Source organism: Protopterus annectens, chromosome 3.part1, assembly GCF_019279795.1.
Source record: "Protopterus annectens isolate FY-2018-M chromosome 3.part1, PAN1.0, whole genome shotgun sequence".
Lineage (NCBI taxonomy): Eukaryota > Metazoa > Chordata > Ceratodontiformes > Protopteridae > Protopterus > Protopterus annectens.
The window spans coordinates 1,149,241,205-1,149,267,054 of record NC_056732.1 but is presented as its reverse complement, the minus strand read 5'-3'; the positions used below and the strand labels follow the sequence as shown (position 1 = coordinate 1,149,267,054).

The window sequence follows — 25,850 nt, the reverse complement described above, 5'->3', positions numbered from 1 at the left end:
ATCCTGAAAAAGTACCATCCTTACAAATCCTTCTTTAACCCTATAGTACCAATCGAATAATACGTTCTTCCAACAAGCAACAAATAAAAACTTACTTATCCAAAAAACAAGCAGGGGATTCTCTGCTAACTACATAGGTAAAATCTGGAATGAACTGCCAGTCAACATTACCTCCATAACATCCCTACCTCTATTCAAAACTAGCCTAAAACAACATTTCCTTACCAAATCACTCTGCCATGTTCCACCATCACTTGACAGAAAACATCTCACTCTCAACTGTCTCCTTTATAAATCTTCCTGATTAATGAAACTCTCAGAAACTATAACTTCATAACTTAGCCAACCTTCTAATAACCTATTTTACTCACCACTGCCTAAATCCTGCTAACACACACTTTGAGGCTACATGTACTGCTACCTCTTCACTCTCTTACTATCTATATCTTCTCATACCTTCATAGAATGCCTCTAGCGTACTATTACATTATGTATCGCTTGTGAAAATAAGGCACTATATCTCAATGTGCTACACTCCGGTGTGATCTCATCCTTTACTGATCTAAATAACTCAGTTAAGTTATGCAATGCATCTTGTTAGAAAAATGTGTATTTGAATATATGAGAAATGCTAGTTTAAAAGCAAAGTAGTATATAATTCTATTAATCATATAACAGAAAGGATTAATTCATGTGTAAATGTAAGTAGTTTTGAAACTGCAGTGTGGCTTGAAGCAAGCTGACCTTTGACCCTGGCAGATGCTAGCTTAGCAAGTTTTAATGTTTATGCTTTTCACAATTGATTATCTGCTGGGTCAGGAAATTAAATGTGTGAAATAATGAAATCTTCTGCTCTTTCCTGCTGGGATGATTTGGCCTTGTATATGTGTTACTAAGATAGCATGCAGCTGGTGGGAAAGTGTTATAGTGAACAAAGATGTGTATTAGAAGATTGAATCCACCATTGTATTCGAACTGATGTGAAACCTTGAAGAAGTAACTTTACAGAAAGACATTATGTCTGACCAGGTGGATAGCAAGGCCGTATTGTTACCAGAGGAAAACTTTTTTAAAATATACAGCATCAGCAGTTTTTATGAATAGAGGACTGTAAGCTAAAGTGATGTAGATGCCCTGTGACATACCAAGTCAGTAAGGTGGGCACAGCTTGAATGTTTAGACTATATAAAATTGTGTGCTTCCTGTTTCATGTTAGACAAAATTCTGTACTTGTACGTTTTTTGCCTCCTGGTGTACACTAGTAAACTTTTGAACCTGAACCTCCTGTGTCTTGAATTCTTAATTTTATTTAACAGTTTGGTCCTTCTTAGCCGGAATTCCCTCAGACAGCTGCAGATCAGAGTCTACCGGTGGTCGAATACTGCGCAGGAGAAGTTACCGAAACGGTTCTTCTTGGGTGAAAAGACCTCCGACTGAATTGTCGTTTAAAGAGGCTGGCCACTTTCTGATCTGTGGCCGAAGAGAGGATACTGGACAACTCAATACAGGAGGCTCAGGTAGGAAGATTTGCCTTTTTTCTGTTTTAGATCAGGGACTAGGTTACAGTATATTGTTGTCAAGATTTGTTTTGCAGATCAGGGACAAGAGGAAGTACTGTATATTTGGTCATAGATCAGGGTAACAGAATAAGGTAGGCAGTTATTCTAGATAAACTGTGAAAAGGAACTGAACTTCTGATATCACGTGATAAGAAGGGTTACGTAACATTTTTTTGCCATGGGAAATCAGTGCACTAAAACATCGCGAGATCCGCCCCTAACCAAAGACGCAAAATACATGCAATTACAACGTTCCGATAACGTTAGTTATTATACGAAATGGGTTAACAAATATGAATTTGATGGTAAACTAGATAAAACCTCACTAGTTAAACTCCTTAAGCAACTTAAATCTGATGCAGGAGGTCAGGCAAAAAAGCAACGCCAATTAGGCATTCCTCAGGCACACAGTTGGATTGAGGAAGAAAATCGTAGTTGAACAGAAGCTGAAAAATTCAAAAACATTATTTTTAGACAAAGAAGATAATAACTTGGTAATAGCAACAGCTCCTCCCCCTCCTCCCTTGCCCTCTCCTTTACCCTTTTCAGGATATGAAGTGAGTGGACAGGCTGGTCCGCCTCCGCGTTATCCTGAAGTTTCAGCAAGACCACAACCGTTTGTTAGAGATCCTATTGAAACTAGGTCCCGGACACGTAAAATACATAGGGACGCAGAATCATATCAAATAGAGAGAAACCTACAGGATGAGAGTGAGGAAGAAATATGCCCACTTATAGAAGTTTCAAATCCTCAGGCAGGACAGGAAGGGCAAAACCCAACACTCTTAGTGTATAGACCATGGACACCGGAGGATATTCGGAAAGCTACTGAGGGAATGCCCCATCCGAAAGTTAATTTTACTAAATTTTTAGAAGATTTACAAGGCATGAGGTTGAGTTACCACTTGAATGGGGAAGAAGTAGAAAAAGTAGTAAGACAAATTATAGGTCCAGATTGGCACATGATTTGTGGCACCTGGAATCCTCGTAATGCAGAGCTTAAACCACTCCCACATAGTGACGCAGAATTAGACAAGAGAGTGAAAGGTCTTACAGACCAAATCTCTGAGAAATGGAAACCTAGAGCAGACTGGACTTGCATTAATCAATGCATACAACAGGAAAATGAGACAATAGATGGGTACTATGCTAGATTACTAGAATGTTTTAATAATCATAGCGGTATGTCGGTTCCTGAGAACCAAACAAATGATTCCCCGTATGAACAACAATTGAAAAATGCATTTTTGAAAGGTTGCATTGCACCTATTAGTAGCTTCATTACGAAGCATATGACAGACCATCGAACAGGGAGGCTACAGGCCTTACTTGAATACACTAGACACACTGAAAGACATTTTAATAGTAAAAAGAAAAAGAAGGCGCAAGTCTTCACTGCTGAAGACGGAGCTGAAGTATTTGTGTTACAATCTGGTAAAAAGGGCAAGAAGAATGCTCAGGGAAACAAACAGTCTGACAAATGATCAGAAGATTTTGAAGACAGGAAAAAGAGAGGTGAATGCTTCAAGTGCGGGAAAAAGGGACATCTAGCAAGAGATTGTAAGCAGAACAAAAAGGTAATTACAGAAGATAAAGGCGATGAGGACTGACTATATGATAGTGAAGATACATCATGCGAAAGTCAGAAATCATCACAGAAAGTTAATGAATAGAAAACAAATGTAAATGTGATAGAAGGAATAGAGGAAGTGCAAGTAGATATGGAGGATGAAGAAAGTGAAATTTTGGACTTAGCATTATTGAGCTTAGAGCTCTACTTAGCAGATACGAAACCGGAAGTTACACTTCTGGTGGAGGGAAGGGAAGTCAAATTCCTGTGTGACTCAGGAGCGTCACGGACCTTGATACACCCCTCCAAGTTACCAGAACATTCCGAATCACCTGATTATATACTAGTAAAAGCTGCAAACGGACAGCTATACAGGGAACCACTTTCCCATGATATAGCAATAACTGACCCTGTTTCAGGTATGACCCAGAGAAGTAAAATTGTTGTTTCTGCAAAGTGTCCAGTAAACCTATTGGGCAGGGAGCTTATGCAGATATTTGGCATAGCAGTAGTTCCAACTGTACAAGGTATGGAGGCGCAGAGACAAATGGATGCCTTTGTAGTGCGATCGGAGGGTGAAACTTTTTACTGGTACAGCCAGGACCTAGTCACGACTGGTCCAGGGGCAGTAACCGAGGAACTGATGAACGTAGCCATCAGTAAAGCCCCCTCCCTTGACACTGATCGACAGCATTTGTTACACTGTACTCTATACTACTGTACTACACCAGGACCTGATAGAGAGTATGAGCAGGAATTGTTCAGAAATCGAGCAACCAGACTGGTTTTACGTACTTTGTACTGGGATACTGAGGGGAACAGTGTAGTTAGCTGTTCATTACCTCAAGAATTCCTTGGATTATATAGATCAAATTGATTACCACATGTCAGCTTGACAAAGAATAAAAGTTTAAAATGGGCAGACATAGGAGAAAAAGTAACAAGATGGGAGAAACAGACTGATTTAGAACTATCAGAACAAGGGATACAGAAACAAAAACTGAATTGGTTGACACAGACACATCCAGCTGTACACTTGCAATCTAGCGAGGACAGCTGATTAGCATTTTTATTAGAAGAAGAAGAAAAGGCCTTATATGAAATTCCAACAACTCTTTGGTCAACAGGCAAGTCAGATGTAAAACTTATTCGAACAGCAGGACCAGTTACAATTACCCCAAAATCAGCATTTAGACCACAGAAAAGACAATACCCTTTGAGAAAGGATGCAGAAATAGGAATTAAACCTATAATAGCAGCATTACTCAAAGAAGGAGTGCTGGTAGAATCTCCTGATTCACCATATAATACACCCCTATTTCCTGTTAAGAAACCAAACGGGGAATGGCGGATGGTTCAAGATTTACAAGCTGTAAATAATGCAGTAATACCTAGAGCACCTACGGTGCCAGACCCACATACTTTGTTAAACGATTTAAAACCGCAACAGAAATATTTCTCTGTGGTAGATATCAGTAATGCTTTCTTTTCAATACCTATACATCCTGATAGTCAATATTGGTTTGCATTTACATTTCTGGGTAAAAGGTATACCTATACTCGACTACCACAGGGATATTGTGAGAGCCCTACAATATTTGCACAAGAAATGGCTAGCAACCTGGCAGGGTTTATCCCACCAGGAGGTAGTCAAATTCTACTTTATGTGGATGACATCTTGCTAGCAGCCCCCACCCAGCAACAATGCAGGGAGGATACTGTAGCGTTATTGAAATTTTTAGCAACACAAGGACACAAAGTAAACAAGAGTAAGTTACAACTTTGGAAAAAGCAAGTTAGATACCTAGGATATGTGATATCCAATGAAGGTAGAATATTAGACGAGGAAAGAAAAACAGCAATTTTGCAAGCACCCAAACAAGCAACCAAGAAGGAAATGATGTCCTTCTTGGGAACAACTAATTTCTGTCAGAGCTGGATACCAAATTATGCTTTGGAATCTGCTCCACTGACTGACTTGATATATAAGACACCAATGGCAGCACAAGATATTTTACAATGGACACCTGAAGCAGAAATGGCTTTCTGCAGGTTGAAGCAGTTGAGAGCTTCTTCATTAGTTTTAGGACTCCCAAATTATCACAAACGGTTCTTTCAGACCGTAGGTTGCAAGCAAGGATATATTACATCAGTGCTGACACAACAACATGGGGACAAGCAACGCCCCATAGCCTATTATTCATCGCAGTTAGACTCAGTGGCGCGATCTTTGCCTCACTGTGTACAAGCAGTAGTTGCAGCTGCAATGGCAGTACAGGCTTCGGCCTCAGTGGTGTTATTCCACCCTCTCACATTGAGAGTGCTTCATGCAGTTGCAATAATTTTACTGCAAGAAAAAGTAGCATACCTCTCTCCTGCTAGACATCTTTCATGTATGACTATACTACTGAGCCAACCTCATATGACAATTGAACGATGTACGACATTAAATCCATCAACATTACTTCCTACTCCTGCAGATGGTACACCACACAGCTGCCTACAGGAAATTGAACAGTTAGCTTTACCTAGACAAGATCTCACAGATATGCCCTTGGATAATGCTGAGATGACATATTACGTGGACGGCTCATGCAGAAGGGGGTCCTACAGGAAAGAAACTAGTGGGGTATGCAGTAGTTACAGACACTGAAATTCTAGAAGCCCAATCCTTACCACATAACTTATCTGCACAAGCAGCAGAATTGATAGCTTTGACACGGGCATGTACTTTAGCAAAAAACAAGTGTGTAAACATATATACTGATAGTCAGTATGCTTTTTCTACAGTACATGTATTTGCGCAACAGTGGAAAAATAGAGGAATGATAACATCTAGTGGAAAACCTATTAATCATATGCAATTTATTTTGGAGTTATTAGAATCTATTCAGTTTCCTACCAAAGTAGCTATTTTTAAATGTGTAGCTCATATGAAACAACAGGATAAGATTTCGAAAGGCAGTGCACGAGCTGATGCAGCTGCAAAGCAAGCAGCCTCAGACTCAGAAACTTTACTTTTGAATGAGGAATTACAACCCTCTGAGATTTTAGATTTAGACATGTTAAAAACAATGCAGACACTTACTACAAAAGCAGAAAAACAAAAATGGGTAAAACGAGGTGCAATTCTTGAGAATGGACTGTACATTTCCAAAGAGAAAAAAACGATATTGCCGTCTAATTTATTTAGATATGCAGCTTTGTTGAGCCATGGGCAGTAACATGTCTCAACAGGGGGGATGGTACAGTTAGTAAACCGAATATTCCAAACATATGGATACACAAACTACACAAAAAAATTTTGTGCAGCTTGTCATACTTGTAACAATCACCATGCACAAGGGGCATTTAAAACCAAACAAGGAAGTTTTCCTATACCACCATATCCGTTCCATACTATTTGTATGGATTTCATAGAATTGAGTAAGTGTGAAGGGAAGAAATACTGTTTAGTTATTGTAGACATGTTTTCCAAATGGGTAGAAGCTTTTCCAACCAAAAATCCGGATGCAGCAACAGTGGCGAAAGCCCTGATAAAAGAAGTAATCCCTAGATTTGGCATTCCGGAAAGGATTTATAGTGACAACGGCACTCATTTTGTGAACCAGACAATTCAACAACTTGGGAGATTTTTTGGTATCTCCTTAAAGAACCATTGTGCCTACCACCCACATTCAGCAGGACTGGTGGAAAGGTACAATGGTACCCTTAATAATAAACTAAGGAAGTTAGTTGAGGAGACCCAAAAGAATTGGATACACTGTCTGCCTTTGGCACTGCTGAGTATGACAACGGTTCCAAACGGGAAGGGTTTGACTCCCTTTGAAATAATTTTTGGGAGAGCATATTATGTGCCTCAGTGGAAAGCTCTCATGCCTGCAGAGCAAGAGGCTGACAGTTCATTAGCTAGTTATATGAGGAAACTGTTAACAAATAAATCTGTTTTGCAGTTTAACTCTTTTTCAGATGAGGAACAGACCAGACCGGTAGAAGCAGTCTTGGCCCCCGGGACGTGGGTGTGGCTGAAAGTGACGAAGAGGAAGAATTGGGCGAGTCCAAAGTGGGAAGGACCGTACCAGGTTCTGTTGGCAACGCCTACTGCAGTCAGAGTGGCCGAGAGGACGTCCTGGGTTCATTTGACACACTGCAAACCGGTAAAGAACTTTCAACTTGATAAAAACTTTGTGACTGATACACAACCAGACCAAGATGGCCAAAAACAAAGCGAATAGAAATTTAGATCAACCCCAGAGATGTTGCATAATCATTTTGTTGAGTATACATTTATTGACTGTAATTGTGACAATTTTCCTCTTGTTGTGGTTTATCCTACACACAAGTGAAAGTGGGAAGGCGTGACGAAACGTCTATAGACTGGCATCCAAATTTTAACACATACCTAGCCATGAAGCGTGTATATGCAGAGACTATGAACATTTCAAATTGCTGGGTTTGTACAGCCATACCAACAGCATATGGAGGACTGATAATGTCCGCTGTCCCTTTGGGGATAAATGAGACTTGGGAGAATTTACTCTTTGATACAGGAACTGTGGGATCACAGGACAAAATAGCTTTATTTTTACCTGTCACACAAAAGGAATTGTATGTTTTTACAAAAATGATACTCTCCAGGTGGGCTGGAGCAATTGTAATATAACCATATCTTATCGGTGTTATATTAAGAATAGTAATGGCAATACTTTTTGCAATACTAATTATGACTCATATTTGAACTCATTGAAAACAACCATGAACGACATCCGCAAGAATCCAGTTTTGTTTAAACAATTGTCAGTTATAGATCAGAAAATGTTTCATGCAGGGCTAATGCGTATTAGTACTAAAGTAGAAAACTGTTATTTTATTTGTGGGGAAAAAAGCATATAAATGGTTACCTGAGAATTGGTCCAGCAGTTGTTTTTTGGCTTATTTGGTTCCGGCAATAAGACATACTGCAGAATTACCTTTGGGTAAGTTATGAAACATGAGAGAAGCAGCCCGAAAACCTGAAGGTCCAGTTGAAAAACCCGTGAATCCAGTTGGAAAGATCGAAGCTGGCTGGAAAGACCATAATACCGTGAAAGACAAAAGTAAATTGACTCATATGGACTTAAGTGACAGTATTATATCTTGGGCAGGAATATTCCCAGCATATGGAGCGGTCAAATCGATCTGGGAGCTGAGGAAGTTGTCGAAACTTCTCGAAGTAATGAGTAACGCAACTTTTTCTGCCCTAGAACTGGTGACTGATGAACTGAATGCAATGAGAACTGTTGTGCTACAAAATCGAATGGCTCTTGACTTCACCCTAGCGGCGAGAGGTGGTACGTGCGCGCTTATCAAAGAAGAATGCTGTGCATACATACCAGACAACAGGCATGAAATTAATAATCACCTAGAGGTAATTCAGCAAGTATCAGCCATGACTGAACCAGGCCCAAACTCACTGACGGACTTTTTCCAGAATCTATTTGGGGGGTGGGGTTCCATCCTAATGAATATTCTGATTGCCATTTGTGTGGGTATACTCCTAATAGGAGCATGTGTTTGCTGTGGAATTCCCTGCATGAAAAGATTAATCAAAGATTTTACTGATGTATCTGTTTCTGAAACTTTGTACCAAGATATTGAGATTGAAAAATTGATCTCAGATGACATTTTTTCTGAAGTATAGATTGAATGAATCACCTAGCTGAAAATCCTAAGTGGAAGAGGTTGGGAGATGAAATGACACTATGCATACTTCAAAATAGAATAAAAAGTATTAATAGGGGGGAAAATGTTAGAAAAATGTGTATTTGAATATATGAGAAATGCTAGTTTAAAAGCAAAGTAGTATATAATGCATTTTATTCTATTAATCATATAACAGAAAGGATTAATTCATGTGTAAATGTAAGTAGTTTTGAAACTGCAGTGTGGCTTGAAGCAAGCTGACCTTCGACCTTGGCAGATGCTAGCTTAGCAAGTTTTAATGTTTCTGCTTTTCACAAATGATTATCTGCTGGGTCAGGAAATTAAATGTGTGAAATAATGAAATCTTCTGCTCTTTCCTGCTGGGATGATTTGGCCTTGTATATGTGTTACTAAGATAGCATGCAGCTGGTGGGAAAGTGTTACAGTGAACAAAGATGTGTATTAGAAGATTGAATCCACCATTGTATTCAAACTGATGTGAAACCTTGAAGAAGTAACTTTACAGAAAGACATTATGTCTGACCAGGTGGATAGCAAGGCCGTATTGTTAGCAGAGGAAAACTTTTTTAAAATATACAGCATCAGCAGTTTTTATGAATAGAGGACTGTAAGCTAAAGTGATGTAGATGCCCTGTGACATACCACGTCAGTAAGGTGGGCACAGCTTGAATGTTTAGACTATATAAAATTGTGTACTTCCTGTTTCATGTTAGACAAAATTCTGTACTTGTACATTTTTTGCCTCCTGGTGTACACTAGTAAACTTTTGAAACTGAACCTCCTGTGTATTGAATTCTTAATTTTATTTAACACATCTACTGCCAGTTGTACTTTGATATGTCTTGCCTACATATTCAGATGTTATTCATCTAGGTATGTATATGCACTAAATGTAGCTTTTCTCCCCAGGCTTCCGCTGAAAAAGGACATGTGTCCAGCCAGACTTTCCCGGTAAACAAATTTAAAATAAATAATAATAAAAATAAAATGCTTTGGCAGAATATGCAGTTCAAAGTACAAAACTACTAGAGAAGGCAAAATGAGACAATAGTGATGCTTTCCTGAAACTTTTGAATCTTAGACATATTTCTCATGATCTTGGTTTACCTGCCCAAAGACTTCTGTCGACACAAACCTGAACCACTTTACCAATTAGTAGTCAATTGTTGGTTCCACATGTCGAAAACAACAGGTCAGTGAAAGCCAATCTGTTGAAGAAACACCACTCCCAAAAGTCTTACCATGATAAGACCAGCAAACCGCTCAATCCATTACGAGAGAGAGAAATGGTAAGGCTGCAAACGTCCAAAGGTTATGATCAGATTGGAGTCATGAAGAATATTTGCTCAGAGCCGAAAGCTTACATTGTGGAATCACAAGGAGTACAATTTAGGTGGAACTGGAAACATTTGATTCTGGTGTCTGAGCCTGCATTTAGCCTGTGAGAAAGACTGTTTTCCTCAGAGTGAGTTGTCCAATGTTCCAGTTCCAGAAAATGTCCCAGTGAATATTCCCATTCCTGTGATGACTCTCAAACTTCCTGATATGAGTTGTTCACCGAAGACTGTCCCTGTTGCTAAACCCAATCCTGATTACTATGTTACCAGATCCGGTGGTATCTCCAGATCAAGTTATAAATACACTGTAACTTGGACATGAACATTATGTTTGTTTCTAATGTGTATATTATTGCATGTCTATCTCCAATGTCATTTCTATTTAAGGGCAATCTTTTTAACTCATTCCCTCCAGTAGAGCTCTTTTGAGCATGTACCTTTAACTCCCAGTGGGTGTGGCTTCAGCATTTAAAAAATAAAGTTTTCACCTTATATTTTTAACAAATACCCATTGACAGAGAAGATATATCAATACAATTGTGTTTGCCATCATGTATGCTTCAAGATACAATTTTCTGATAACTTGTATGTTGCATGGTTTTGGAATTATTAATGCAAATATGAACAGGCAATATTTGACGCCTAGAGGCGCAGTAGGAGGTAACTGCAGAAACGCCTGGAGATGTCACTCGGCTGTAATGATGGAGATTAATATGTGTGTATATGTCATTAAGAAGCTATCTAAGAGCTTGCACAAGTGTATGAATACTGAGCACGTGTGAGCCTGACTGCCATTTTGTAGTAAGCTGTTGAGATGTGAGCATGTATGTCTGTAAGGTCAGGCTGTTAATTAGTTTGTTTATAATTTGTGATGCTGCTATGGATTCTGATGTGTTTTCATGCAATAACGCATCTAAATGAACTATCCTACCTGTTCATCATCTATATTAAGAGGGACAAGCGACAGCTATCCTCAGCAGGGGAGCATATTGGGACTGCTGCATGCCACAATCCCCCTGAGGAGGAGTGGTAGCACAAAGGATTGGTCAGGAGCAGTATTCAGCCAACAAACTATGAACATGATAGCCCTCATCATGGGGACACTGGAGTGTCTACTCACACGGGAGGCATAGTGGATCCTTCATTGATGTGGGTCAATTGTCCCAGACCCAGAGGAATGGTTAAGGCTAAAAACAATTCACATTCATCGGTGAGATATTGGTGAAGGCTTAAGCCACCACTGAAGTTGATTATGAAACAGACTCTCTTGACCAGATATTGATCTCACTGTAGAATACCTGGAACAGAGGAACAAATGAGACTGGCTGATACAGAGATATTTTATGGTCAGCAAGCACAGCGGTAAAAAAAATCATATACAGAAGAAAAAAAATCAGTACACGAAACAACTCTGGAACACTGCATCCAGTACTAGCCTATACTAAAATAGCTGTCTAGCATAAGGAACATGTCTGTCTGTGTGCCTTATACAATGTATTCCATATGGGGATTACTGTATGTCATATCTGTGACATGGTTCACATGGCTCATGATTCACTGCAAAAAAATTATTAATCTGCTAAAGTTCATTACATAATGTCAGAAGACTAAAAATAAAATCCTCTGGGCAAAGCATTAACTGTGCATCACCTACCAAAGTAATCCACCCATTCTTTTTCCATGTAACTACCAAACACTACCCTATAATCTTGTGTCAGTAGAAACATGATAGTACAATTTACATTATGGAACCACTGTTAATTTAAGAACACACTTCTGAAATTCTCCTACTCTGACTTCCATGTACCACTGCCTTGATGTTGTAATATGAAGGAATCTACTACTTACAGTAGAGGGTTTTGGGTGTTGTTTATGTGTAGTTTTCACATGTACAGGCCCACAATGTGCTTAGCCATGGTACGTATGTTTTGGATAGACAATATGAAGGTGCACAAATGAGGAATTAAGCTTCTTTATCAGATATCACTTTAAATGCATCATATTTCTCTGCTTTCGACTTAATGGAATGACCTCGAATCCATGATTTTTTTAAACAATCTTTACATTTACATTCTAATGAGAAAGAGGGAAAGAATTGGGCAGCAATTCCATAACACCTGCTTTAACCTGTTGAAGGCAGTAGGTGAACTAAAAACAGTAGGCAATTGTGATATGTCATGAAACCACTCCTGAATAAGATCTAACACTTTTGTAGGATGCATGCAAACTCACACTGCACCTAAGCTATAGGCAATTTGAGTCTTACCAATTAATCTGTTGCCATGTCTCTGGGAAATGAGAGGGCAACAGATAAAATAAGAGTATGGAAATACAGACTCTGCACATATGCTTTACCTGGGAACTGAACCAGGGAACAAAGAACTGGGAAATAGTTACGCTGACCACTGCACAACTGAGTCAGCCTCTACGGCAATTTTTTTTTCATTTGAATCCTGTGTAACCTCATTAGAACTACATATTGTGCAGACATAATAGTTACATCTTCAAAAAGAATTTATTTCCGGTGTGTAAGATATATTACAGTCATACAGCACCACAGCAGAGCTGGCACAGAACATCCTTAACAATGCCCTTATGCATCAGAGCAGGGACTAGGTGCTTATATAACGTACAAATTGGTGGCCATCCCCTACAGCATACTGCTGAGCAGCAGAATCATACACAGAAGTTGTTTTTTTTTTTTTTTGAGTTAAAGTGAAAAGTTAAGGCAAGGATTTATTTATTTGTTGACCTGAGAGCAAAACTTGTACTGCAGCTGTAATATTTGGTGTTTGATACACAGAAATAAGGCCTGCTTCCACTTGGGCCTGGGGAGTATATTACCTCATGCATTCCCTGTTTCACACTGCTGGTGTTCACACTGTCTCAGATTGCCCTCCAAATGACAACAGAGGGTTTACAACAAGATTAAGGTCTGGCATCATTCACCAGAGATGAACCTTGCATGAAGTGTTCAATTCAGCAGGCATTGCTGGGGCAGGGAGAAAGTAGCACAGAACAATTAAACATAATATGCATGGTAATTTTGCATGCAGAATATACATGGTCAGATGGGACATAGTAATTCTTATGGAAGCAAAGCCGGGTGGCATTCAGAATTGTTACAGCCTGGTGTACACTAGTATAAAAACATGTGGTCTCCCACAGCATTGAAGCTTGGATAAATGTTTTATATAAAATGTATACATAGTAGCACTGGTGTAGTGCTCTGATGGGCAGTTTCCTACATTGTCATATTATAAAATTCTCAGCTTTATTACTTGCTGATGCAGTTACCTCCACCACAACTAGTCGGCCTTCTTAGATAGAGAAGGGGGTGAAGCAACCAGGCAGTCTTCTTCCCAAGTATTCTTGAGGACTATGCAAGAAGGAATTCGGTAATAAGTTTTAGAAGGGAACTTGTTGCATTTAGAAAATCAAGAACCACTACAATAAAAAACACAACAGAATCTCTGTAGTGATTTTGCCAAGCTGCATTTTGCCCAGTTATTAGTTTGCTTTGAGCTACTTACATCGCTGAAAGATGCCACTATAATTAAAGGATTTCAGTGCTACCTAATTTGAAATGTTCTGTTCTTTAATTAAAGGTAAGGGCAGAAAAATAAAAGGATGCTTGCTAGTCTCTGTAGTTGTGAACATCTTTTTTTTACTGAAAAATATAGAAGATTATCACAAAGCACAATGGGATAGCAGTACTGCTTCAAACAGCATATAGGAGCAGCGTATGATACTATAACAGTTACACAGACAATATGTTAAAATCAGGTTATACAATACAGTGGCCAGCAGCAGAGAATAAAATGATCAGTGCAAATGGTAGGTGTAGTTACACAGCAGTCTATTCTATCAGCTGACAGGGGGTACGTTCCAGGTATGCTGTAGAAGAAGATTATCTTCCTTTTGATAGGACATCAGAGTATGCAGGTTAAAACATTACTGTGAGGCGTTTTCCTTACCTTAAGCTTATAATGGTTTACTAAGAAGTTCTATAGTGATGCATAGCTGCCTGGATATGGCATTAAGATCAAAAAAGTAGGTTCCTACTGTCACTAGTTCTACCTCACACGATTATATACACCCTGTTTTCCCAGGATTGCCCTGAAAATCTGAGTGCGACTATAATAAAAACATAACCAAAAGACATCATCTGTGTTGTCTTTGCTTGTCTGTTCTTGGATTCAAGACAGAATTGTTTGTGATTGTAAGAAATGGATTATAAAGTTGCAGTCAGGCTTAATGCTTACACAGACTACTTCACCTGGTTTGGAGGGGGGGGGGTGTAAGGCAGGATATGATCCACTACTCACCTACTTTAAGGTCACATATCCCTTCTATAGGACAATAAGGCACACCACTACTAAGTCTGCATAAGACTTCAAAAATATATAACACTTAAAAATACTTTTTTTGAGATAGTGATATAATGATGTTGTTAGTTCATATAAACCAAACATGTCAAAGATGTGCAAACAAAGCAGAAATGCTTAATTAAAGTTAAAATAATTCAATACATTTGACACACATAAAATAACATATTAATGAGTGACAGTATGAAAAAAAAATCACACCCTACTCCTACCAGGGGTTGGAGGGTGGCCTAATGGTTAAGGTGTTTGCCTTACAAATACAAGGTGCCAGGTTTGAGTCTCACAAGGGATAATTGGCTAAGCTTAAAATGGCTTGCAAGGACAGTTAGCTTAGTATGAATCTATGAATAAACAAATATTAGATTCTGGCTAGCTGGTTATAAAGAGAATCCTTTCTATGATCAAATGAATACTGTTTGTATAAATAGCATATATCATACCCAAACTGCACTTATACTATATATAAATTCTTTGTAGTCAAAGTAGAAGTGACAAAAATAATTTTGAATTTCAAGCCATCAGACGGGCTTCCGCTAGATCACAGTTCTTTGCTCACAGAAAGTGGCAATGGAGACAGAACTGTGCCTTTCCAAAAATGCAGCTAGACTGTAGTGGCACTTTAGTGTGATGTGTTAGGGAGCCTAGACAAACTATATCCAGATTGCCAGTAAGGTACTACCATATGAGACACATGGAACTGGATATTCTACTTTGTGCTATAGGCCACGTGAATGCTCAACTGTCTTTACATCTGCAAGTTTACAGTTATGTCTTAATCAAGGCCTCTGTCAACCCTCACAACTGAAAACAGCTCCCTGCAAATTTATAGTGAATTACGTGGCCACTAGTCAGCCATGAGGCATATAAAAAGCTTTGTCCTCCTCCCCCACGTATATACTAAAATGGTCAGGCTGTTGTATATCAACTTCTTCATTTGTTCAATTTGATGGTGAAGTCTCAGCAATAAACCCTAAAGTAATCACACCCTACTTGTTATTCCAACCATAAGGTGTTGATAAAGTAATGATAATTATTATAGAATGTCATCACCCTGTTCTACAGCTTCAGTCTCTCTCTCTCTAACATACATAGACACACTGACACACACACACACACACACACACACACACACACACACACACACACACACACACACACACACACACACACACACACACACACTCCATGTTTCTGCAGATGTAGTATGAGCTGCATTTTATTCACACTAGCATGTTTCAAGATTTCCTTTTTAGCCAATTGGAAATAAATAAATAATGTGCTTCCCTTTCTAGGCACAAGTGGATATTTAATCAGTGTATTTAATATCAGTAACTTAATAACTTTTGATGTAGGGCCTACACCGACTCAAAAGATCAAGTAATTGCAAAACCTTTTATTTGTCCAATAGAAGGTATTGCATCACTTCTGTGTTCCAGTGTCTTTGTGTTTTTTTTAGTGGACCACCACTGCATTTCTTTCATTTTTCTTTGTTACTGCAGCTACACAGAGTTGTTAGCATTGTATATTTCACATCTGCACTTCTTGTACCTGTATTGGGAAAGTAATTATTAATTTACCTGGTATGTCTTCTGTGCCCCCATTGGTTTGTTTAAACTGTTCCCCTTCTATCCGCAGGACAGGGCAAAGCACATCTGTGGAGGAAAATATACAATGTAAGGCAATGAATTTAGAAAAACCTGCAATGTAACATCAAGTACTACACATTGCTCTTACAATCATTTCTGGAAACATTCAACCTTCAATGCAATAGCATATTTGCTCCACTGATTAAATGTCCATTAAAGCATTAGATGATACGGTAATTCAGTACAAATGAATAAGACTATGAGCTGAAAATAAACTTCATTCGGTAGATGAAGGTTTCATTACCTCAGTCTCCATTTGCTTAGTCTGTAACACAGAGCAAGTCACTCAAGTAGTGCTTTAGGGTCATTGATGTATATAGATTTACCCGCTTAACCAATGAAAAAGAAATAAATTCAACCCAATGGAGTATATACGCTTTCTTATTCCTTGAATGTAACAACTGTATGCTTGACACCTATTAAGAAGGTATCCATTAAACGTATTCAATGTAATAGCATAAGAATGTATCCTCAGTGCTATGAGTTTTGTTCCCCTCATAACAAAACTATGCACACCTCTAGCTCTTCTCATTGTATATTGTGTTAATGATTTAGAGACTTTTTATTACAGGTTTGCACTGTAACAAATGTGGTGCCCAACTGAACTTAAGCCTTTTAACATCACTTGCAATTACACATCAAGTTAAAGGCAAAGATTTAGTATTAGGTGTACTTGAGTCCCTTCTTGCTTAAGAAATTATTACAAGCATACAGGCTATATAGATGCAATACTTACCCTCTACTGGTCATTACACCAGGCATCAGCAGCACACACCTTGTGCAGTATGTAGAACAGTTTGTTACATTGTTTATATTTTATCTCAAGTGGTGTTTTAAAAAGAGGTTCACCTTTAGTAAACAAACATACACGCAAAATGCACATTTTAAAGTCAGTTTTTGCTTGCAGAAAAGAAAATGCAACATTACGGCCCATCATTTCCATGTGGATGTACAAAAGTCTGAAACTGCTAGCTCAGATTTTTTTCAAAGTGAAAAATCATTTTTTTAAAACACATGTCAACATTTGTCATATTACACGGTGTCCCAGAAATGAATGCAACACGTTCAAACGTTCATTGATTCTTGAAGAATGACATTCTATTCTGCACATCTACCTCAGTGGCATAATGGTGTTAAATGTTTAATAGTTGAAGCTTATCCAAGTTGTTCAGTTTTGGTGGTATTATGTACTCTGTTATTTTCTCTGTAACATAGACAGTTATTATCTGACATAATTCTTTGTTAATTACTATTGCAGACATACCATGTCAATCAAAAAGTACTATTTTTGCATTGTTCTATCCTGTAAGCATGTGCCAGCTTAAACTGCACCTCCCTTTCTTACTTATCAAGCAGAACAAACATTCAGTAAGTAAAAGCAATCTGACATATGTTAATATTCTAATTTTTATTTTAAACCTGCAATTTAATGAAGAAATATACCTGTTGTTTCTTCTTCAATTGTAGAACTGAGTAGATAATTAAAAAAAATAATTGTCTTTCACTGTCAGCAATGATCATGTTTCTGCATTTTGCATAAAAAAGAAAAAAGAAAATGTTGATAATCGGGTTGTGTACAAAAGGCATACGTGCCTCTGAATATATGAGATTCAATCTATATATGCGAGAACACAAGAAATAAAATATGAAGAACTGGGGTGAAGAAATGTATTCAATCCATTACATCAAACATAATAAATAAAGACATACATGCATACATACACACACACACACACACACACTTTATATATATATATATATATATATATATATATATATATATATATATATATATATATTCCTAGTTATCTCTGTTGCTCTTCTTATGAATTCCATACTCTTTACATTGGCATTTAAACAGCTTTCTTTCCATTATGGCTATAATTTCATATTATATATTTCACTATATGTTATTTTTAGGCAATAATTTTATGTTTTGCAGCACCACAAAACACCACAAGAAAAATCCAAAGTTATATTGAAAAGTGCTAAATGCATGATATGCTAGCCTAGAGTGAGATGCTCTACTTTTGATTTATGTTTTAACCTCGATCGTTATGTCATTTATTCCATCTACTTTTCACTCATCTGCCATTTCTTCTTTATTATTTCTTACCTTTCCTATACTGTGTTTATTCATCATCTCATTTATGTTCTATCCACTTAAAATTCTGCATGTAACAATAATTTTCACCTTTCTTTTTAGTTTTATTCATCAAACATTCAGTCCTTTGCACTCAGTTCTCTTCTTATTGTAGGATGTTTTATTTATACGCAAGAGCTTAACTAGCAAAACTTCCCAGTAGATTTTTACTGTAAATTGTGAAATTTCCATGAACAAAACATATAAGCAGCTAACTACAACTGTAACTACAGCCCTCATTTTTTAAATTATACATGGAGTTGTCACATGCATTGGTTCAAGGGCTGATAAGAAGAGGCGAGCATTCAATACCACAGAATTATATATATTTTAAGGCAGTTATATACTTAGGGATATCTGGAAAGGTTTAAGTGATAAAAGGCATCAACCACATTAGTTATAGCAGAATATAATTTTTAATAACTAGGAATCGATATAAAGAAGATGCAGGACCATTGTTACTGTACTAATGTGTTAGCATCATGCAGGGTGGAATGGGTGGAGAAGAGTGTCAGGAGTGATTTGTGACAGACGGGTACCAATAAGAGTGAAAGGGAAGGTCTACAAGAGGGTAGTGAGACCAGCTATGTTGTATGGGTTGGAGACGGTAGCATTGCCGAAAAGGCAGGAGTCAGAGCTGGATGTAGCAGAGTTAAAGATGTTAAGATTTGTACTGGGTGTGACTAGGACGGACACAATTAGGAATCAGTATATTAGAGGGTCAGCTCAGGTTGGACAGTTTGGAGACAAAGCAAAAGAGGCAAGATTGCGTTGGTTTGGACATGTGCTGAGGAGAGATGCTGGGTATATTGGGAAAAGGATGCTAAGGATGGAGCTGCCAGGTAAGAGGAAAAGAGGAAGGCCTAAGATGAGATTTATGGATGTGGTGAGGGAGGACATGCAGGTGATTGGTGTGAAAGAGCATAATGCAGAGGACAGGAAGAAATGGAAACCGATGATCCGCTGTGGCGACCCATAATGGGAACAGCCGATAGAAGAAGATGATGATGATGATGTGTTAGCATCATAGACCAAGCTCCTTGTCACTTCTGGTTTCTAGAGCTTTGCACACATTGCCCACTTTGCCATGGAATGTTCTTACCTAGTACTGTTACTCACTATGTTATGTATAATTATTCTGCTCAATTATTGTAGAACAATAAGAAATAGAACAAGATTTGGAAGACTGCGAGATGAATTTTTAACATCCATTTAGTGAACATGGCAAAAAATGGTTATGACTGCAGAACTGACTGTAATACATTACAATACACAGAACACCCATATTATGTTCCAAAAGCAAAAATGCATACCATTGTTCCAAGCTATAAAATTTCTTGTTATTTCTTCTTCTTTATTGATTTTCAGCAGGCCTAAAATATTCTCTAAAATCATGCTCACAAGGAAAATGCATGGGTATAAACAAGCTGCATTTCTTGAACTGGGTTGCAGGATTTTTACCTTTAAATAATAGCCTTTAATCATGGTTTCATATAAACAATCGCAAGTCTAATAGTATATCAGTCATTTTACTGTCATTAGAGGAGGATACTTAACGAAGAAAACTTAAGCAGTTGAACTGAAATGGATTTTGGAATTGGAAGCTCACTATCATTCAGGGTTAAATAATTATCTGTCATTAAAACTTATTTTAAAGCAAAGAGGACTGTGACATTAATATGTATTACTTAAGGCTTTATGAAATGAGGACTATGTGCTTTTAAAACAGTAATTGCTCTAAAGAGTGCATTACTTTTTTTCTTTATTTAAAGAAAAGATATTTTTATATTAAATATTTATATAGTTATATTATTATAAGTGCCTGAAGGATTAATTGAAAACATGTTAGTAGTGTATCTATAATAAATATTCCTCTACTGTGTGGTGAACTGTGTTTATTTTTGGATTTTGGATTTTTAATTGTTCAGCACCAAGCCCATATATTCTCTTCTCGTCTGATGTGACTATAGATGTCATCACTTCTTTCAGAAAAAATAGATTTTTCTGGATATAAAGACGGAGAACCCACCCTAAAGGAGTCATGCAATATTACCATGATCTGTTAAAGTAAGCAATAAGTATAATCATCCTTACAGAGAGGATGCTAAACATGTTGGCTGTTGAACCCATATGACATAAATGTGCTTGACACAAAGGTGCAACTTTATTTTTGCACTGGATTCTATACGTTTCAGATACCAAATTATCCACTTTTTAAAGCAACTCAAAGGAAAAATAATAAAATGTTAATGTGAATTAGAGTTACAGGTTCATATGTGTGTATATACTAGGTTGGGGCATTTTTAAGTCTAGCCATGCATCCCAAATCACTGACAAATTCTGGTTCCCTTGATAAGTGTAAGCAGGGGTTTGTGAGATGAAACATTTAAAAGCAGGGGCCTCAGAAATGAACCATTCTCAGGCTGCTGGTGTCCATTGGAGGCATAGGTGCCAAGCCAGGGATAAATTTCCTGTTACCCATCTAATTGTCCAAGTTACACTTGAATTAGGAACTCTACCTCGCATGGATTGGGAGTCTGTTCCAGAAAAGGGGTAGTATCTGTGACACATATCTGTCTCGCCAGCAGGTCCTACTTTTATCACAGACAAGGTTTAAGTGTTTAAAACGAATAATTCTAGTGCTGTTTGTTTTGCAGATATGCAGGAGGTCCATCAGGGTGGGGTTTGAAAATGCTTTGCATCCTCGGCATAGATACTCCCTCAATAGCCAGTAGGAGGCAGAAAACAGGGATAGGGCTTTGAGGTGGTCTGCTTAGGACATGTTACTTATGCCTTGTGTTCTTTTAGTGAGGAAACTCAAGGGATGTTCCAGTTGTTGAATGTACCCAGTTAAGTACATATTAAACAGGACATTGTACTTAATGATAGGTCTGATGAATGACAAACAGTGGAGCCAGATCACAACAGCACCAGGGGTACCCCCTCCACAGGGAGAGGGTCCCCTCCCATTGGTGGAGACATGGGCTGCAGTGCCTCATCTGTCTGCCAACAAATATGCTTTTATCTGGTGGATCCTGCCAGTAGCATATGCTTGTCTCAGATATTAAGCCATGTAAGTCTCAGTGCACACAGAGGCTACAATGAAATTGCTAGCGGCTCATTAAATCAGTTATGGTTCCTCTGATCGCTCAAAACAGGGCTAGGGCTCTGAGGTGGTCTGCACAGGACATGTTACTTATGTGGTGTATTCTTTTAGTGAGGAAACTCTATGGATGTTCCAGTTATTGGATGTACCTGGTTAAGTCCATATGAAAGAGGGTATTGTACTCAACAACAGATCTGATGAATTCCGAACAGTGAAGCAATGACCTCCTTGGACCTAGATGCCATACCTTTGCTTATAGTTGTACAACACAAAATGATTTCCTAATGGTCAAAGGCTAGATTACTGTCTATGTGTGTCCATGAGTCCCTGACTACTGTTTCAACTCTTAGGGGTGTATTGCCAATATGATAGCTACCAGGGATGGATGATTTTCTGAAGGATACTATTATGCATTTCTTGGCATTAAGTTTTAGTCTGTAGCTCTGACACTAGCTATTTGTCTGTGTCAGCCCTTCCTGGAAAATGATAGTGTTGGTGGAGGATTTTATGACTTCCTCCTAATTTGCAATCATCTACATATTTGGTCAGTGAGAGGTCCTTGACATTGGCATTGACTTCAGAGAAGTACATGCCTGTGGGACTCTACTGGTGACTGGCCTCTTCATAGAGGGAGACTCCCAAATTCTAACTTTCTGGGTCCTGTCAGTGAAATAATCACTCATGGAGGGCTAAACAGTGTAGTATGCTTGACTATGAAAACAAGAAAGAAATAAAATGAGTGAAACAAACATTTGATAGTATCAAAAGCCAGGGTACCTTTTTGGCTGGGCTTGTATAGGCCCCAGGGCCAATAGCCTAGTACTTACCTATGAACCTATGAACTAATTAAATACTACATGCAAAGTAGGACAAGCACATGAAAGCTAAGGATCAACCTGGCAAAGCAGACAATCACAAATGTGTTGTGCCTCTGTTCAAAGTCATCTGACGAGTGATGATTGCAATATACTAAAAATGATGTTGTTGTTTTTCTTTCAGCTTTTCCCATTTAGGGGTCGCTACAGTGGAACTCTGGTCTGCTAATGATTGGCAGTAGAATATATTAAAAATAAGAAAGGAAAATTCACTGTCATTATTCATTATATAATCACATCAGAAGAAACTAAGGAAACTCGCTGTTGTGAGGTGTCTAAGGGCAGAATTCATGATAGTCTTCTACAAAAAAAAAAAAAAGAACAATTTTGCAAGTAGTACTGTCTCATGTTTTCTTAAAAGTTTCATATCGGAGGATGTATTTAACATTTGTCAGGCACATATTTCATATTTTTTCAATAATGTGAATTTTCATCATTTTTTTGTCTTCTCAGCTTGCAAAGAAAGCTAGACTCTGGATTTTAACAGTTTTGATAGAAAGGCAGGAAGTAAGAAAACAAAAAAGAAATAAAATGAGTGAAACAAACACTTGATAGTATTACCCATCCTCCATCCTCCATCCTCCATCCCTTTTAGTGATTTGTATTCCTGCCTTAGTCTTTACTCACTTCAAATGCTAGATCCATTTTCTACATGAAACTGAAAGCAAATGTACTCTACAGAGGACTATTTATAGAGCAGATGCATATATATGCCAAAAATCAATAAGCTCAGTTGCAATGCTAGCAAATGAATTTGAAATCAGATTGGTAAAGCAGACACCGGAGATGAGTAGAAAAAACATTTTGGACTACAAAATAGAAACAATGAAGATCATGACACCCGTGGACTGTACACAAATACAAATACACAAGGGCACTTTTGTCTCAACTAATAACCTACTCGTACACATCGTACATAGTGGTACATGTAATTGCACAGTGCTGTACACCAATAGAGCAGCTCATCATCTAAACATTTATATACTGCATTGTAAACTGTTTTTTTTTTTTTGGATGGTAAACAAAATGGCAGTTAAATTATTTTAACTACTGTTGGCAATTGAAATCTGAAGACAAATATCATTTAAGCATTTCAGACAAAAGATAAAGCATTGATCATATGGTTCACTAAATGTGGCAAAGAATTTTTGACAGTACAGTCTGCTAGATCTTAAAAAACTATGTACACTTTGTGTCTGTCAGAGCAATGTAGCTGGAAAGCAATAAATGGTTGCTTCTGATACAAACACTATCCTCATAATAATATTAATTTTATGTAGAGAAAATGATGGTGCTTCTGCTTGAAAGGGACTTATTATTGTGTGCTTTATAAGAAAATCTGAAGTGAACATCCAAACTGGGGACAGGGGAGGGGAATTAAAATCTGTATGTCCATTATACTGATTAAGGACTCTAAGTGCACTAAGAGATTAAATCATTGTTGGGCAAAGGACAATGCAGTATTCAAAGGTAGCTGTCATTGTTGCAGCCAATACTGTAGGGATGTGTAGTGCCACTAATGTGCCCCACATTGCAGGTTTATCCCTGAGCAAAAGTGTCATTTAGATGAGGAGTCATACTCAATGAAGCAGCATGAAGGGAAACTGCTGCTGAATGCATTCAATTATACCTGAATGCCAGAACATTATATGGTGTCAGAAATAAAGGATCAGAAACAATGAGTAGATTGCCAGATGTCTGCACCTACTGTTCAGATAGTTACACTTTGCTGACTTCACCATAGTAAGTGAAAATCAATCAAAGAGCAGCTAGGACAAAATCTGGCCAATCATATTTTTGGAATCTGAATGCACAAAGAAATTCCTTTAGATTTTCATGATAGCTAAAATGGGTATACCTACTGGACTATACATGTACTTATACTGCTCTTACAGAATAACAAATAAGCAAACACAATTCACACACACACACACACACACACACACACACACACACAAATATATTTGTAGATATATCTATAATATATATTTATATATATATATATATATATATATATATATATATATATATATTAGATATAGATATGTAGATTAAATATAGAGATAATTATGTGTGTGTGTGTGTGTGTGTGTGTGTGTGTGTGTGTGTGTGTATGTGCGCGCGCACGCACGTGGGTGTACCTCACTCCACTTTTTAAGAAGTCTGTGACAGTGTCATTCTTCATACCTTAGGCCAAACTTATGTGCATGTCTACAAGGATAAAAACTGTTAAAGGTAATTATGGCATGGTCATTTTTCATAAGGTCAGTGAACAGTCTGTGGAAGCCCTCCATTTTGGATATGCAAAGGATATACTTGGATTATCAAACATATTGGCAAATATGGGGAAAAGCATAACTACTTAGAAAATCCTATAACGACCTTATACCATTTATTTATTTATTTGTTTGCTTATTTACAGTTTTGACTGGATTTGCTCTAACAGGCAATGTTTATTTTCTAAGAAAACTCAAAGATGAAAATAAAAGCATGTAAAGTATAACAATTATTTTCAAACATTACTTTGGGAAAATAGTAGTTAGTTGACAAAATGTTTAGCACTGACTATAGCATTAATACAAGCTATTGAGTGAAAAGAATGCAAAAATGAAGTTTGTTTAGTAAAAATACAAAACAGCAGAAACAGACATAATAAAAAGAGCAACAATAGCACCGCATAACTTTTAAATTAATTATGGACAAGGTTAAATAACACTTATGATGATGCAGGTGACTAAACAATAGTAATAGAATGAACAGATTGTGAATAGCAGAGATGGAGACAGTGTATAGACTTAAAGATGTAGTAAAGTATTTATGGAAGTTGAAAAGGGCAGGAGAATGAATGAGGTTAGAAGCAAGACAAATATTGATGTGGGGCTACTGAAGATGGATGAAGTTGGAAGACAGTAGTAAGTAGAGGTAAAGCAGTATGTCCTGGCTATTGTCAGTGGTGGTATTACACAAGACAGCAAGAAGAAACTGTATTCTAGAAAAGAAGATGAAATGAGAAGTGCCATGTGGTTAAAATGAAGACTTTATGCCAAGTTTGGGTCAAATTAACATACTAGTGAAGAGACAGTTATGTGAATTTATCTGAAAGTTGCTAAATTGTTGATCATTCTTAATTCACGTTGTTGTGTACTCCGTGTTTGCGAAGAAAATGTTACTATACTTTACCCCTTCACACAACATTTAGGTTTTCATTCAGACTCCAAGGAAATAGTTTCATATGCAAAATAATCAATGCTTGTCAGCCTGGAGTGAGATTTGAATCCAGCCAGTATGCTTGACATCTTTTGAATCTGGTGGTTTATTCTTTTCTCCCTAAGATCATAAGTTGTTCATACAGGGCATGTTTGAACCCCTTCAAATTAAAATAAATAAATAATTATATAAAAAACAAGAAGGACAAGAAATTTAAAAATAATATGGACAAAACTGGCTTTGATGAATTAATGAAATATCAATAGCATTCCTTTATTAATGCTTGCACCATTACTAAAACCTGTTTCAAAGATGC

At 37.6% G+C, this 25,850-nt stretch overlaps 1 protein-coding gene across 1 annotated transcript in view; it reads right to left on the bottom strand.

Moving 5' to 3' along the window:
• COL22A1 (collagen type XXII alpha 1 chain) overlaps window positions 1-25,850 on the bottom strand; it is a 2,341,282-nt gene that overhangs the window by 1,848,691 nt on the left and 466,741 nt on the right. Inside the window, exon 4 of the mRNA XM_044067281.1 lies at window positions 16,135-16,209. Within this exon, the coding sequence (XP_043923216.1) occupies window positions 16,135-16,209 (75 nt within the window). The remainder of the gene's footprint in view (window positions 1-16,134; window positions 16,210-25,850) is intronic.